A 17,203-nucleotide genomic window follows, 5' to 3' on the forward strand; every position below is an offset into this window, starting at 1 on the left:
AACAAAAAAAAACAAGAAATTGATCTTGGTGAAATTTAATTATCGGGATAATTGTAAATATCGTATCCAGTAGAATTTAAAGAGACTTCTGGGCAACCAACATTAAAAGAGACTTTGCAAAGACAGGCTGCAAACACACTGAGAAACCCTGGCTTTTAAGATTCTTTGCTTTTCACTAAAGAGGATGCTCACTATAAAAAGAGATGTGTGCCCTATCCGTGATGCAATAAAAGTATTTGTTTCTTAACAAAGTGTAAAATGATTTCAGTATGCTGTAGTGATATTTTTAGAGTTTCAGCATATTTTGATGATTATCAGCACAATATCATAAATCACATTTATTTTGGCTAGTGGCTAGTTGTGAAACAAAATTTTCATATTGTCTCATACCTGCTCACAGTTTACTAATGTTTGTCATCTGTAACATGAAAACAATAGATTTCCACACACATAAGGCAGTAATAAAATCCACCACAGATCATCTCTCCTGCTGCTGACAGCGCTTCGAGCCAAGGAGTCAATCACACAGGACGAGAGTAGAGGAGGTTTTCACCAGCATCTGGTTCAAAAGTAATTCAGTTAACTTTGCTGTGAAGTAACGAGAACAAGCCACACTGCTCTGCATTACTCTGCCCTCTGTTTCCATCTGTTAGTTTTGTAGTTAGGTCACTTTGAGACAAGACTACGTAAAAGTTTATAGCCTGCCATGCTGATGTTCCTGCACTGCATGACGTAGCTTAAAAACAATTCAGGGACCGGACTGGCAAAATGTTGACTCACTGTCAACGTTTAAGTGGCTGCCCTTTACTGACTTCAGAGCTGAGGGTTGCTTATTTGTCATGGATACTGAATGGTACCATGATCAATAGTGTTATACTAATAATAAACAGAATATCAAAAGACAATGCGATGGTGTGAAAGGGATCACCTGTAGTGGTGAACCTACAGAGAATTATTACCTGAAACTGCAGCTCCCCTTGTCTTTACTAAGCTTCATAACAAGTGTTCACACCAATGTCCAGCCATGTTTCCAGCAGCAGGACCAGAGCATTATTCAGATTGTTATTCAATTTTGACTGACTCCTCACACAGTTTCAAACACTGGTCGATTTTGACCCATCTGTTCTAGTTTAGCTGAAACTCCCCAAATCCCAATTAAATTTGACAGCATGCTTGAGTTGTCGTCCTCCATGTTTTACGGTCAAATGGAGACAGAGCTATGACAACAGTGATCTGTCCCACTGAGACGCTGACATAATCAGATGAATACTGATCTGACAGTTTCGGCTGCCATCACACATTTGTAATGATTTAAAACAGCAAAAAAATGAGGTGCAAATCATGTTCTCATTGTGTTTTCTTTTCTGCTCTCGCTATACTTACACGCATCAGATCTGTGTTACATAACACAATCTGAGCTGAGACACTTTCAGCTACAGCCTTAGTGACAAAGTGGCCGGTGGGAAGACAAGAAGCTGAGCTGAGGGTTAAACACCTGGAGGACGAGGCAGAGCCTGGCTGGGGACGTTCATAAGAGACGACTGGGAGTGTGTGGCCATTGGGGGCAGTTGACCTCTGTGACAATGGTAGGCAGAGGTGTGCGTGACTCTGTGTGCGTGTGTGTGTGTGTATGTGTGTAAGTGCAAGCCCCTTGGGTAAGGAAGAGCAAAAGGAGATGGATCGACTGTGACAGGAAGCCACGTCAGCACCGCCGGCAGAGAGAGGAGCATATGTCAAGAGGAAAGAGAAAGAGAGACATTATAAGAGAAGTAAGCAACATAAAGCCAGAGGAAACCACACATTTTCACCGAATGAAATTTAATCAACTAATTTTCACGATGAAATAATTTGTCAGTTAAAGGTCCAGTGTGTTGGATACAGTGGCATCTAGCTGTCAGGTTGCAGAACTGTAATCTCTCCCATGTGCCAGGCATGTAGAAGAACTACGCAAAAAAGCAAATGGCCCTGTTCAGAGCCAGTGTTTAGTTTGTCCTTACTGGGCTACTGTAGAAACAACATGGCGGACTCCATGGAAGAGGACCTGCTCCGTATGTAGATATTAACGGCTCATTCTAAGGTAATGAAAACACAATGATTCTTATCCTCAGGCTAGTGTTGTCACGATATCAAAATCTTTGTTTTGGTACCAATACCAATATGAATTTCGATACTTTTCGATACTCTTCGGTACTTTTCTTAAGGAAAAGTCCTTTTGGATACAAACCTTTGGAACAATAAATAGTAGGGGTGTAACGGAACCAAAAAAATCATGGTTCGGTAAGTACCTCGGTACGGACGTCACGGTTTGGTAACTCAAATGTTCCACCAAGTTTGTGTTGTCTCGTGTTGTCTCCCTTTGCGAGGCAGACTTTCTCTTGCCTTTTTTCACATGCGCCAGCTGCGAATGTTGATACAGGTGTTGTCATACACACCACTTGCGCAATCTGTGCTCCAATAGGAACAAGAAAGGCGTTTGTGTGCATAATTGAGTAAAATAAATTAACTAAATTAATGAATTGAATCAGTTTCAAAGTACCGGTATTTTCCGAATGCAGTATAGTACCGTTTGGAATACTCTAGTACCACGGTACTATTTTAGTACTGGTATACCATGCAACACTACCTCAGGCGATTATACACTAATGAAAACATGATTATGAATATTATACACCATTTTTGCCAATAGATGCCCCTAAATCCTACACACTGGACCTTTATTTTTTTCATTAACTGCTTATTTGTCTGTTTGTAAGATGCAGCCCACCCACTTTTTTTAGCATACAAACTTTTTTGATAGTTATTAAAGAATTGTGATCAATATGCACTGATAAAACTTCACCAAAAAGATCAGCACTGTTTTTGGCCTCACTTTAGGTTTCTACATATATATTTGGCATTTCTGTGCTCACATTCCTTGTAAAAAAATAAAATAAAATAAATCAATCAACCTAGGCATGCATCATTACCCATATATCTGTAATATGCTATTATCACCTGATATATTGGTCCAGCTTATTTATCGGTCTGGTTTAAAATGTGAAAGAACTGTGATGTGGCCATGGCAAGTTTCCATAGTCCAAGGTGACATCTTTGAATTGCTTCTTTTTTCTGATCAGCAGCCCAAAACGCACACATTCAATTTATAATTAAATAAAAAAGAGAAAAGCAGCATGTGCTCACATTTGTGAAGCTGGAACCAGCAAATGTTTTGGAGCTTTTGCTTGATAAATTACTTCAACAGATAATCTGTTATCAAATTTGCTAATTTTCTGTCGGCAAACTAATTGCTTAAATGACTAATTGATACAGCCCTGAATTTAATAACTAATTTAATAACTGCTTTGAATATCAAATTTGGAAAGCCTTGGACAGAAATCAAGACCACAAAAAATGAAAACAGGTCTCCTCTCAGTATGAGGTTTTTCACTTTCACACAATGAAAAGAATGCAGCTTTTTCAGAAAAAAGACAGACATGAGGGAAGCAGAGGAAAAAACATATTATGCACAGAAATAACAGCGAGGAGCAGAAAAGAGGGGAGTGTTCGCTGACCTTGACTGAGGGAACCATTCACATCCCACAACCAAGGACAGGGACTTAGACTCAAGCAGCCTGCCTCCATTACACACGCTTTGTGTTGCGTATTCAATTCACAAGTAAAATCAATTAACAGCTACCCATCTGATTGATTGGAGCTAATTAACATGGCCATGCAGGATGCTAATGGTCGTTGAGGGAGGTCTGAAACGCCCTGCCAAACACCAGCACTCCAAGGTCAAAACTGCAGCAAATTTATGTTGTGTGGAGCTGGATGAGAGAACAGCAGCCATTGTGCACCGCCAGGACACTCCACTGTATTGCCTAGATATTTAAGAGCTGGGAAAGTCAAAGCAGCGGGTGTATTATTCTCTCATAAAGCATGTTTTGCTCTTCCAGACAATATTATTTTTGTATAACATTGTGCACAAGCATGAGCCACTCAATCCCAACATCCACTTTTAAAAAGTGTCAATGTTGCAGACACAGTAAGGGTAGGGGGATTTGGCGAGAGATGGAAGGGAGGCAAAGCATTAATTTTCAGTGTTTCCATTTTCAATTCTCTGGAGCCATATGGTGTGGCGTCAAGCTGGCAAAAGAACAAATAACAATTTGACGCCAGAGACCAGAACTCACAGCAGTGAGGCAGGAAAAAAAGTAGAATACACAAGAGAGTGGGAAAAAAGGAGCTCCTTCTAGTTATTTCCAGAACTGAACATATTGTGATTAGGTGTTGGCAACGTGATGAGATGTGCGAGGTTGAAAAGAGAAGGTGGCAGGAAGAGGGGATTCACCCTGTCACCACTAGCGAGACAACTGCCAACGGTGACAGGGCATTAATCAACTCCTCACGTACACGCTTCCACATACACAATGAGAGGAAGTTTGTACACAAACACCATACAACACAGGCTTATATATCCGCTGTCAGTCACTCTGATGACTTTTCTATTTACAAGCCGTCGCCTGGTCTACTTGCAAATGGAAAAATGGTTTTCTTAGAAGATAAACACAGTGAGAAAATTTGTTTTTGTTGGTGGCACAACTGAAATCAAACCACTTGGGAATATTTTAGACATCAAATCTTATGAGATTCAATCACATCCAGTTCTTCAGATGAGTGCATCTGATTAGCGACAGCAAAGGACGCTGCCACCGTGGCATGAAAACAAAGATATCTCAGAGAGTGCTGTGCACAATATGACAGCTAATCAAAACGAGGAGAGCTGTCAGTAGGCTTTATGGACATTGGTCATTCTGCTGCAGTGCAGATGGATTATGGTGAGGGGAGAGAGATGACTCAGTCTGTCAGGACTCCCATCCTCAGCTCAGCAGGAGTGCTAGCCAATAATCGAAATCTCTGACAGGGGTCGTCGGGTCGACGAGTGTGTTTGTGCGTTGTTCGTGTGGGTGCATTTAAAAAGAGGCGGGGGGTGTATAGACAGAAAAAAGATGTATTGATGAAGAGACAAAAAAAGAGCTAGCCAAGATATGAAGCCAAGTAGCAGACGGCGGAGGCTTAATAGGGTTTGTTTGTGTGTGAGCGTGCGTCTTTCAATAGTGTGATTGCTTCTGTGTATTGAAAATTACAGACACAGTTTATGGGGCACTCTCATGTGAGCAGTGGGCAACAGATCTGAAATCAGCCTGCATTTGCCAGGTTTTTGAGGCAGTCTTCAGCAATCAATTTCCCAGAGGGCCACTGGGTGTGGAGACCCCTCCTGTTTCCCATCACGATACTCAATAAGCGTCTGACAGGGCTCAGGCCTGTGGTCAGCTTCATTTCTCTTTGCCAACTGACTGTGACACCATTGTTCACACCAAAGTCAGTGTCAGCCAGCCATGTTTCCAGCAGCAGGACCCACAGATTTTCAGATATTTAATTATTTTTGATCACTTACTTGGTTCAGCTGGATCTGACCTTTGGTATTAACACCAATAGTTTAGGATCTGTCTACACAGTGGAGAGGAACATTATTTTCAAATCAAATGCCAGCAGCTTCAACTCTACAGCAGTCACTGAAATCTGAACCATGAGCATTTGAAACAGCTCTATCAAATATCTAACAAACAGCTGACTCTTTAAAAAACCCGACTTAGGACTCTCGTCTTGGCTCGCCATCACGCCAAGACCTTGACGCACACGCACTAGTGTCATCTATACTCTGAGTATGTCCTGGCTGTAGATGACTGAGTGGGGACGTTTCCCCTAACTGCATTGGCTCGTAGCTACATCGCCTAAGCGACAGCAGATGGAGTTTAACCAAGGGACTGTTAGACTACAACTTGACAAAACAATTCAACGGTATAGGTAACATGCAACATGTCTTCTACAGTGGAGTCACTCGCTGTCAGGCAGCTAAACGGTACTTGGATACAAACATGGAAAATGAGCTAAAGAGAACATCTGAAGAGCTACATGATGATGTCGAGTCTGTCGCCCACCACAGACATTGTCTGTCCACAACAAGTTTCCTCGGGATAACAATGGATATCATGTCACCAGATATAACGTTACTGGGACTAAAAGTACACAGAAGTGCTACCGCTTAATGTAACATTACATCACTGTGGTGAGGCCAGCAGGTCGACAGTGCCTTCAGAGATGGTGAGAGACGTGTTTCGTTAAGATGCTCTGGTAAGAATTGTTCATATACCTCTATCTGACTTGACTATCTTTTATTGTTTAGGGCTAAAATGTTTTAGTGAAAGGGATCTTCAGTTTGTGAAGGAATACTGTATGCTGCGCGGGGTTTAAAAACCTGTAACAGTAACTGAGTTAGTGAATTTAAAAACTAACGCATTAGAGTATTAGTTACTGCCAAAACTAACGGCATTACTGTAACGCGCTACTAATAACACATTACTGCCCAACACCGCTGCTAACTAATCAAAAGGGAAGTGTTGCTGACTGTTGCTCTGGTAACCCACAAAACAGTATGTGTAGTGTATCTTTGTTAAAATGATGAGGCGCTCAAATTTTGTTACATGGGATACTGGCAGATTGATGCATCGACTATTATTTTTATATCATCATCCTTTTAATGTTGATATAAGGATGAACATGTTAGCAAATATAAATCCAATAGCCACACTCTTTTTGCTCTGTTTTGCTAAACAGCTCCCGAGGGAAGTATTTGGCTTGCTGGCTGAAGTGCTTCACTACGTTCACCAGCTAGTCACTAACTTTGTCTGTACGTTATGTGGTGTTAAGCAGGTAGTGTACAATTGGTTTAGCAGCTGTCTGTTACTGCTGAAAACAATGTTGAGAGAGAATCAAAATACACAGCTGGATGGAAAACCAAAACAATAAGTTGAAATACACTAAAACACAAAGCAGCTGTGGATTCATCACTATGAGAGACCCCCTTTTTGGACACAATCAATCATTTTTTTCCTTTGTTAAAATAAAAGTAAGGGCAGCCTCAGAGATATACTACTATACCCCCACCACACACACACACACACACACACACACACACACACACACACACACACAACAATGTATAGACCTTATACAGAAGTAATCTTTGCCCTCTGCCTGTATTTTGTTATTTTTTTCTCATTTCCTGTGCTTTGGACATTTATGGGTGTGTACCCCAACAGTGCTCAGGTGAGGTTGCGGCTTTATAAAAAAGTAGCGACAAGGTGCCAGACCACAAGCAGCAGGCATCAAAGAGACGCAGGGCTGGGAAAAAAAAACAAAAAACAAAACAACAACAAACAAACAAACAAACAAAAAAAAAAACAGCGAGGTGAAACATCAAACCAGAGTAAATCTGGAGTTGGCTTTTACTTTCACTTTTGCTAGCAAGCGTGATTACAATCACTAACCAACAATCCTGCATACCTTAAACTAATCTCACTCGAGGGCAACACATACAAGCAGGATAAGATGTTGGTTTGGTAAAAGCTTGCAAATGGACTCCTGCACACAGTCTGTCTTCTCTCTCCAACGCACCTGTCTTGTTTTAATAGATGTGATTTCCTTGGTTTGGTAAAAGTAGGGTGTGTACAGAAGCGCGGGGGGGGCACAATAACAGAAATGTGTGTACAGCACAGCATTATGTGCAGCTTTCAATGTGACTTGTTAATGCTGTCAAAGTGCAATTTAATACAGCTACAGCTGAAACAATAACTACAGAGTTGAAGTAACACTTCTCTGACAGTCTCTTACTGAAAGGATACTGCAATGCATAACTCTGTCTCGATGGTCATGTTAGTGTTTTTAAGTATGGGTTTCTCAGAGGCAGCTGAACCTCAAATGTAAGCACCACTAATGTCTGCTCTTGCCTGTGGCAAAGATTAATGCGATTTCTTTACTTTTCTAAGGCACAAGCTGAAGGGGAAGTATAGAAATAGTATTTTTAATAGGCTCTTAATGGAAAATCTTACAAGAGTGATACAGAGGACCCAAGACCGTCTGTTTTGAATGCAGAGCACACGTTCTAAAGGTGGAATGAGGAGGAATAGGTGTTCATTTGTGAAGGTCGGCCCGAGTGAAAGCCGCAATCCATTTGGGAATGAGGTGAATGCACAATTCTTCGCCACAATCCTGCCTATCCATTCTGCTGGATTTCACGGTGGCCCCTCCACACTGAGACCAGGAGACACTTGCATTTCACACTTAGAGCTGTCACCATGGAAACGACACAAAGACATCTGTTGGTGGATGTTGCACATAACTTTCTGTTCTGTGTCCAAATTAAGGACGAGGCCGTGGACACACTTCAAATTACAAAAAAACACAGGAGCCCAGATAAATGGCTCCCCACACAAAAAAGCGACAAAAATAAAAAGTCGACATGCCATCCCAAATAAAATGGATGTTAAAAATGTCAGGATTGCCTCAACATGGGCCAATTCATGGTGTTTTAATGTGTCCCCAAGTGACCCTGGTGTTTGTGTCGGCCTCTTACCTGATGAATGATCTCAGACACTGGTAGCTGGTCCACATACGAGTACGTCTTTTTTTGCAGCTCTCCATTCACAGGACTGAAAGACATGACATAAACAAAACAAAACAGCATTTTTTAACATTTACCTGAAGTAAGTTAATTGCACATTGGATACATTCAGCTTTTGTTTTGTGGGATGCAATTATTCAGTGATGAAGACTCCAGCTCTTCTGTTGGCAGTGTGTGTGAAGACGGGGTGTGTGTGATTAACAGACCATTTCAGAGCTGAGTCAATGACTGCAGCACAAATTGATGCGAGTAAATCCATTTTTACTTCCTGATAAATTAAAAAAAAATCATCTTGCGGAACTATGAGAGAGTCAAAACTATTTTGTCAATGTGTGTCCTGTCCTGTGTATTTAACTACAGACGACAAATGGAAACTAGAATTACCGCCTTGCAGTTGTATGCCTCAGTCAACCAGTCAAGTAACAGTTCACATAATTCTGTCCGACTCATATGTAGCCATGAGAGTTGACAATGCCCCAAATATGGATGTTGCTGCAAAGAAGCTACATATGCGAAAATGTGAATGCTTCACACATATTTCCGGACTGGCAGCACAGGTGATCTACACAATCCCCAGTTTCAAGATGGACGACCAAGATTACTGTCACCAATTCAGTGTCTGACTGACTGTCTCCTCTTCTGTTCCTGAGTAATGAAGTTAAATAATGGCAAGAAAAGTGTTTCTGCAGAAAATTATGATGTCACAGCGACGTCAAGAAGAGCTAACGTTTGTTGTTGATGCCTCAAAGCAAACAGATTTCACAAACATCCAGCAGTACTCTGGTTGGTTACCTTGGTAGCTCTTTGCCAGAAATGCAATGAAAATTCTGCTTCAACTTTTAGTGCATCCTAAGGCACTGAATTACCTGAATCCACAAAAAACTGTGGAAAAAATCTCTTCTAAAAGAGGGTCAGCAATGACACAAAGTATGCAGAAAACTGAGCATTTAATACCGGCACTCAATGACAAAGAACTCAAAAGGGCCTCAACTGGCAACTTCTCTGGATTGTTGTGTATTTCAAACTTGGGCAGTCTTCCTCAGACTTTCCAAATTACCCAAGTCGGTCTGTACAACCAACATTTGGTGGTTATGATGAACATCTAAACATTGCACTCTGAACACTGAAAAAAAAAGTACCAAAATCGGTGCAGCAGGAACCAAAATGATCATGTTTCTAATTCCATTCTGTTCTTCTTTCTGGTCAAAACCTGGCATCTAAATTACCCACAATGCAACTCAACTGCCAGCAGTTTGGTCAGAGATTCGGGTGCATTATGCTGGTAGTGGCTTACATACCCTCAAGCTACAGAGGATTGTACAGAGGTCTACAGAGGTCTTGTAAGAAGGCTAGTGTGCTCATAAGAACAAACATCGGAGAGACTGAGCCATACATTGTTCTGCTTTACATCCAAAATCTGCAGACTCCACCATGTTTACTGTCAAAACTTTTAATATGCTAGTCCAAACTCTGCCTTTTTTACTGACAAATCTGCTCTGCGCTGCAGGTTTCAGGTTTTGTTTCTGGTGTTGTGTCGAAATCTGTTCCTTTTCAGATACAGGTTTCCCGTATTGGACAGTTTCCCTTTTTGCACAATGATCACACTATAGGGCCACTACAAATTCCCTTCATACTGCCTGTGCATTTTTACACAGAACCAAACAACAGCAGCATCATGTCGCTCCCATGTGTGATTTTATTTAGCATTCCGGCAATGCAGAATCATAAGAGGCAAAACGGGCATGACATGTAACGCAGCAACACAGCCTCCAGTGAATCACATAAAATATGTGTCAGCAGGGCTTTATAAACAATAACAATGGCATAACATGGCATTAACAGTCATGTACCATCTCTGTTATATGGCAGCTGATCTCGTCCTCTGCTCGGAGGTTAGGGAGCTCCCAGACTGCATTGTTTTCCCAATTTGCAACATTTTTGACAGCTGTTTTTTTCCCCTTTGAGTTAGCCGCTAGCTGCTACAAGCTACTTTCAAATCATTCTCAGTGGGTCACACACCATGGGGTTAAAACATTGCACCCATGATGCCCTTGATCCCATTTTGCCAGCTGTCCCAATTATACAGACACATTTCAGTGCTGTCACTACTTCCAATGCCAGCTCAGAGGCGAGACAACTCTGTCCCCAATTCTGCGATTGTACCTTTTATACAGAATGCAATAATATTACCGCCTTGAACAAGAAATTTACAGGGACTAGTGATTGGCTTTTAACTTAGTGACATAGCTTATCTACATTTGAATGTACATTTGAATCTCAGATTTTAGTGAAGTGCACAGACATCGCCCCCCTCAGTAGAGGAAGTCTCTGATGACCAACTCTGCACAGATACAAGTCAGCATAGTCAACTAAGGACAGACATTTTAGGGGACATAAACATAAGAAAAACACATTTTTGTGTGGAGGGTATCTTTAAAGGTTTGATTAATCACTTTTGGGTTTTTTGAGAAACAAACAGACTATCAGAGTTTGTGTCTTCTGAGTTGCATTTTTCTGAAAAAGCACTTGGTTGGAAAACTCTGTGTGCGTATCCTTGTGTTCAAGGCCGGTACACAAAGACGAATAAACTGATGAAGGACAAAACTCTGCTCAGTTTTCAAAGTAAAAGGGACTCTTCTGGGCCTTTCGTTCCTTTAGGAAATCTGACCCTAAAACATCTGTGAATAGTGAGTTAGGAAAAAAGCTGTTACATGTAAAGCATTAAACGCTCCTAGCTACGGAGGCTTAAATTAATGAATTAAGTTGAGGTTCAGTGTCTTCCTCAAGGACATAGAAAAAGGTCACTGCATGGCAGTTGATGGATCTATGTTAGTTAATGTGAGACAAGATGTATTAAACCTGTGACCTTTCAGACACAAAACTGGTTATCAAACTAGTCACAGAGCTGTCCTGCTTCCATTGTTGCCCAAAAGCAATTAAAAAAAACATAATGAGCCACACTGGGTTACATGTTCCATCATAACAACGAACATGGGCGCTGTAGTTTATTTTGAGTCAAACCCACAAACACCATCCTGCTGCTGTAAATACTCACTAGAGCACCAAAACCGCATCTGAAAATAGCACCACCAACATATCCAAAATTAACTCCTGTTTTATTCTACTAACACCACAGTGCCTGCTATTGGCTTAATTACATTTTTTTAATGAAACTTTATGTCTGTGACTGTTTTTAAATATTTACATTTGTACAGTAGTTAGAATGAATGGGCAACAAGCAATCTGGAAATGAGACGTGTTTAAGCAGACAAGTCAATAGATTTTGGTCTTTTCATGGGATTTGTTGACAGTCATAGAGATATAAAATATTGCCGGCCTTATTCAGCTACTATATAAGCTAAGCTGGCAATGGTCCCTTCTGGCTACTACTAGCTGACTTACTCTACTTGGCCAAAGCATTATTTTCTGGTGTCAGCTTTACTCCGTGTTAGAAATCTTTGCCACTAAGTGATGAATTAAAACTTAATTACAACACTGGAAGAGATCAGAACTACCTTCAGCACCGTTTTAGCTAAATGACTTGTCAGGTACCCAACACCTCTAAAAATATCCGATTTGCTCTGAGGGATATAATTTATGAATTAAGGAAAATGTCTTCATCACTTTTCTGGAGGAAGTCCATACCTATTCGAATGATAAGACTCTGATAACTCCAGAGGATCAGTCTAGAATTGCTACTAGCTATACTGTTATTTTTTTAACCTTTTTTTTTTTAAATTATTATTATTGTTAAATTTTAGTTTTTGTTTAATCACATAGTGCACTCTTTACTACATATCTTCTGTGTTCTTATATGTTAACCATGTTCTGTGTTATACTGACTTTGTTTAATGGGAAACTTAGATATGTCAAATTTTGCAAGCACTATTAGAGCTTCAAGAAAAATATATATGGAAAAATAAACATAAAAGCAAAGAAACAAAACTCTTACACTACCAGTAGATTTGAGAAAACACATATGAATCTATTTTCAACACTACTGATCTCAACCTGTGTGTATATTTCTATGATCCATACTGTTAACCTGATGCTGGCATCATATATATTGTGTGTATTTTGGATTTTTAATTGGTTATTGTTACATCTTCTACTTTTATATTTGCAGTGTTTATATTTGCACTATTTCCACTTCCTATTGCTGCTTGAGATAAATAAAGTTTATCTTATCTTTTCTTATTTTATCTTAAGACGGTCAACATGCCATTAAACAAACCTTTTACAGTGACTTAGATCCACCGATACGCCACCACTGCCATGGGCAGTTTTGACATGTTTGTATGCCTCCGTCATGTACCTTTTTTGAAAGACTGTTTTGTCTCCAACATCACAGTCGAGAGTCAGGAAGAAGAGTCTCAGCTAAAGGTCACAGTCGAGTGGAGGTTTGACAGAGTGGCTGTCTTTGTCTAATCAAAGAAAGTTCAGGTCAGACAGCTGCTGACAAAGTGGGCCACATCTCCCAGTGAGTCACCGCTTGCTGTGTGAAGCAACCTGTTCTCCTTTTTCTCTTCTTTCTTCCCTCTGAGTTACATTCGCTCAAATTCTTTCACCCCGGCTTTCTCGCTCTTGCCCTTCCTTCTTTATTTTCCCGTCTTTACCCCTTTCTGTTCAACTCCATTTCTTTGCCCGTCTCTCATCACACCACGTCTGTGTGGTAGTGCAGGAGTTGCTCTGACAGACAGGAACACCGACAGAAGAAAACTGGCCAAGCTGGCAGGCAGAGAAGCGATCTCCTGCTGAGCCCTCTATGTGCTCCAAGCTCTTTCTGCCACTGGAAATATGTCACAGAGAGCACCGACGTCTCACCGCCACCCCCCTCCCCTTTTCATTTAGCCCAAAAGATGAACTCTAATTCAATTCAAACCACTTTCCACTTTATTTTCCATATAAAGAGATATTTTTGGAGAGGATTTTTCAATCCACTTAGCTGATTCTAATGGATGTGACTGCCCCTCCCCGCACTTTCAGCTTCCATATCACTGCTGTCTCCAGCTGCCATCTTTAGGTCAAATAAATTTCCTTTTAACATCTGCACAACTAATGACCCAAGTCGTTTTTGTGGACTCTATTCAGAGCCGCAGGTCACTAATTATATTACATGTATTTTATCCCTCAAATGGGATATGAATTCAGTTTTAATTTGATAATTGACATTATCCTTGGAGCTTTGTGACCCACAAGATGACAATGATGTTTTGGTCAACAAGTACCTAGGGTGGGAGGGAGTGACTACACAATGTCATTACACTGTTAAGCCCATGTATAATGAAGAGGATTGAGGGGGTCCATTAAAACGTCCTCTCCATCAAGAGCAATTCACTTAATGGAGGCGCTTGTTCTGAGGGAAAAAGCGGACGTTTAGAGATGGGTGAGAGGAGAAGAGAGAACAAGAGAGGGACAAGAGTGAACAAGAGAAGAGAATGAGTAAGAGACTTACACACTCGAGCACACATGTACCCGTCTTCTCTAAATATCCTGCTGCACTTGTCTGAGTGGCCGAATGAACTGACAAAAGTGGATTAAAGCAGCACTATATTTAATAACAGCTTGTTTCAGAGAACATCTGTGATATTTTCTCCGTGGGAACACGCAGAGCTCAGTACAACCCATTTTCAGGTCTTATGAAACGCTATTATTTAATTTTACCAGTGGTGTCCTGACAGAGGTCTCATAATGATCCTTCTTAGTGATTGCTTTTTTGAGATGATCCAGATTTGTTGGCAAAGGGTTTAACCGAGTTCAGTCCTGATTTTATGGACAATAGCCAAACCCATGTGAGATTATTTCTTTAATAGAAGGTGGGATGAGAACTGTAGGCAAGGCTACAACTAATGGTTAACTTCAGTACTGATAATCTGCACATCATTTTTTCTATTCACTGACTGTGAAAAGGTGAAAAATTCACATTTTAATTAGAGCCTAAGGTGTCCCATTGGAATTGATAATTCGTTTGCTATCATATATGACAAAGAAAAGCACCAAGTCCTCATGTTTGAGAAGCAGAAACCAGCGGACAGCCTTTTTTCTTGGTTTATCGATCATCAAAATAGTAAAAGTACTGTTCTGTGGATCAATTAATCAATTAACACTTCATACAATCCATACCCCGGTAATAATTACAGTCCCAATTACCTACTGCATTTCTGGTCTTTCCCATAACTGAAGTCTTACATTTCTGTATGTGTGTTCATAACAATGGATTTCTGTTATTGAATATCCATCAACTCAGCACACAATTTCAGTTTTGTGTAACTAGAGGAAATAGAGATTTTTTTTCCAACCTGATAGATAGCAGTTTGTTGACAACAACAAGCAGTCAACCCATATCATGAGAGAAAAAAGAAAACTGGAGCATTATAAAACCATAATACTGAAAGATTATCCAACAAGCTATTTTAATGTCATTTCACAGGTGATTCTGACGTGGTTAATCTACCTTTGTATAGCTCAAGTGTTATGTTATTATGTGCATATTTATCACCAGCAACACTGTCACCTTGAAAACTGCTGTTCTTCCCAAACATAGTAACATTAATTTACATTATTTGATAAGCATCTGTGGTGATGAAAGTCATGGTTTTCCTGCAGAATATCATTGCATACCAAACCTCCCTCTCAGTTTGCCAGCAAATATTTGATCACCCACATCCCCTTGCAATATTAATCTTGTCCGGCACTTAATGCTAATGACACACTGTAATGTGACAAACAAAAAGACAAAAAGTGTCGTTAACCTCCCTAATATCTTTAACCTTTCACAATGGTGTTTTCTATCATTCCTAAAAGTACAAAGACACAACTACTGCTCTGCTGCATCAGTAAACGTGACTCTATTAAACATCAAATAAATCAGGGGATTGCTGGTTTCTTACATCAGAATTGGAGATAAAACGTCTCTCTCTCTAGGACTGAATTAGGGCAACAGCCGGCTCAATAACGCTGGTGGTGTGTTTCTGCATTGCATGGGGGATCAGTAGACCTAATGTGTTGGCCCTAATCAATAATAAAGTAATAGGGGAAGTTGTGTGCAATGACTAACTTGCCTAAGGCCAAAACAGCTGATGACTAAAATCGGTATGGCAATTGCCTCTAATTACTAATTAGCAGTCAACCACATTAGATTCTTTCAGTATGACACCTCCCTGTGGCTCAATTAAATCCCATCTTAATGAAATTAATAGAAGTGGGGGTGTAATCGGGAATAAAGTTTTAATTTCAATCACATTTGTTTGTACAGCACTGCGATTTATTCCTTCCCCCCAGTTTAATGAGTCAATATATGGGGAACTGTTTGCATTTTGGTAAATTAGCTGCGCATTTCCTAAAACTCCAGGTGATTGTCCTTATTATGGGATTAGTGTATCTGAGAGCTAATACGAGCAAGTAAACAGTATGTCACCAAGCACAGAGGATGCTGAGCTGACGCTGTGTAAGAGTCTGACAGCTCTCTACAGACATCTAGTGGCCAAATGTATTTATCACAGCATGTGTCAACCTGATGGCAAGAACTTCACTGGATGCATTTTATCCAGTTCAACACAGGGTGGTGCCACAGATAACACGTCAGATGAACTGTAGCTCCCTAAATGCCACTTACAAAGAGTTACTGCTTGTACTGCAGTTATAGCCTGAAGCCAGAAAAGGAAAATGTCTAATTATGTTCTTCACTTTGCTGCGAAATAGAGCATTAAGTGCCAGTACCGATTATAAATACTATCTAAAAGAGCTATATTATTACCTCGCACAATCATGTTATTGGTCAGCCTTAAAAATCAGGTGCTAAATTACATACAGGGTAGTCATAGCAACATCCACTGCGAGGCTTACTCTCCCAGGGACCGACCACTCAACACATCATTAGTGGAGAAATCAATATCACTAATGAGAGATGTTCTAAATAGAACATCTCTCATTAGTGATATTGAGAGATGTTCTAAATAGAAATCAAAGTCTGGTAAGTTGGGAATGAAATGTAAAATGAATTTGGCCCGCAGCCCTCCAATTAAAACTAAGAGAGGCTGACCCCAATTAAGATTTTTACATCCAGGCTGTCCCTAATCCACCTCAAAAATCACTTCACTTAACAGCTAAAAGTAACACTAACTTTCACCAGGATGACTGGTATTCTTTGCACTATAGTGACATTTGCTATGCATTATAATGTCTTTCCTCTTGTATTTAGCCTTTAAAAATATCATTGTAAAAAGAGGAATCAAGAAGAAAAAAAGATTTTTAACGGATATTTAAAGGGAAATTTCGGTTTATTTCAACCTGTCTCCTAACGTCCTAAATTTGTTTCAAGTGATTAGTGACATAAAAATAATAGTTAGCATGTTAGCCGTTAGCCTAGATACAGCCAGGGCACATAGTAGCGTCAGACCTGTTAAAACGTAAGTGAACGGGCATACTTCAAGTGCAAAGTTAGTCCACTAAACAAGCTTTTTTTCCCACAAAGACCACCTCATATTGTTAGGATAAATGTCAGAGAACATACAGAAAACGACATGTAAACGTGTTGTCTTACCTTACCGGTGTGCTGCCATGTTTGTTTACCATTTAGCTCTGCTTTCCAAAGCGTGGCCGAATTATCGCGAGAACAAGCAGCGATCTCATACCGTGCCTGAAATCTCGAGAGAACAAGCAGCAACAGCTGGAAAGCAGAACCGGACAGTAGCCTGAAAA

At 40.3% G+C, this 17,203-nt stretch overlaps 1 protein-coding gene across 1 annotated transcript in view; it reads right to left on the reverse strand.

The window, feature by feature from the left end:
• Positions 1–17,203, reverse strand: part of pigk (phosphatidylinositol glycan anchor biosynthesis, class K) — a 39,843-nt gene that overhangs the window by 5,789 nt on the left and 16,851 nt on the right. The window contains exon 10 of the mRNA XM_049599253.1: positions 8,456–8,531. Within this exon, the coding sequence (XP_049455210.1) occupies positions 8,456–8,531 (76 nt within the window). The remainder of the gene's footprint in view (positions 1–8,455; positions 8,532–17,203) is intronic.

Source organism: Epinephelus fuscoguttatus, linkage group LG15, assembly GCF_011397635.1.
Source record: "Epinephelus fuscoguttatus linkage group LG15, E.fuscoguttatus.final_Chr_v1".
Classification (NCBI taxonomy): Eukaryota; Metazoa; Chordata; class Actinopteri; order Perciformes; family Serranidae; genus Epinephelus; species Epinephelus fuscoguttatus.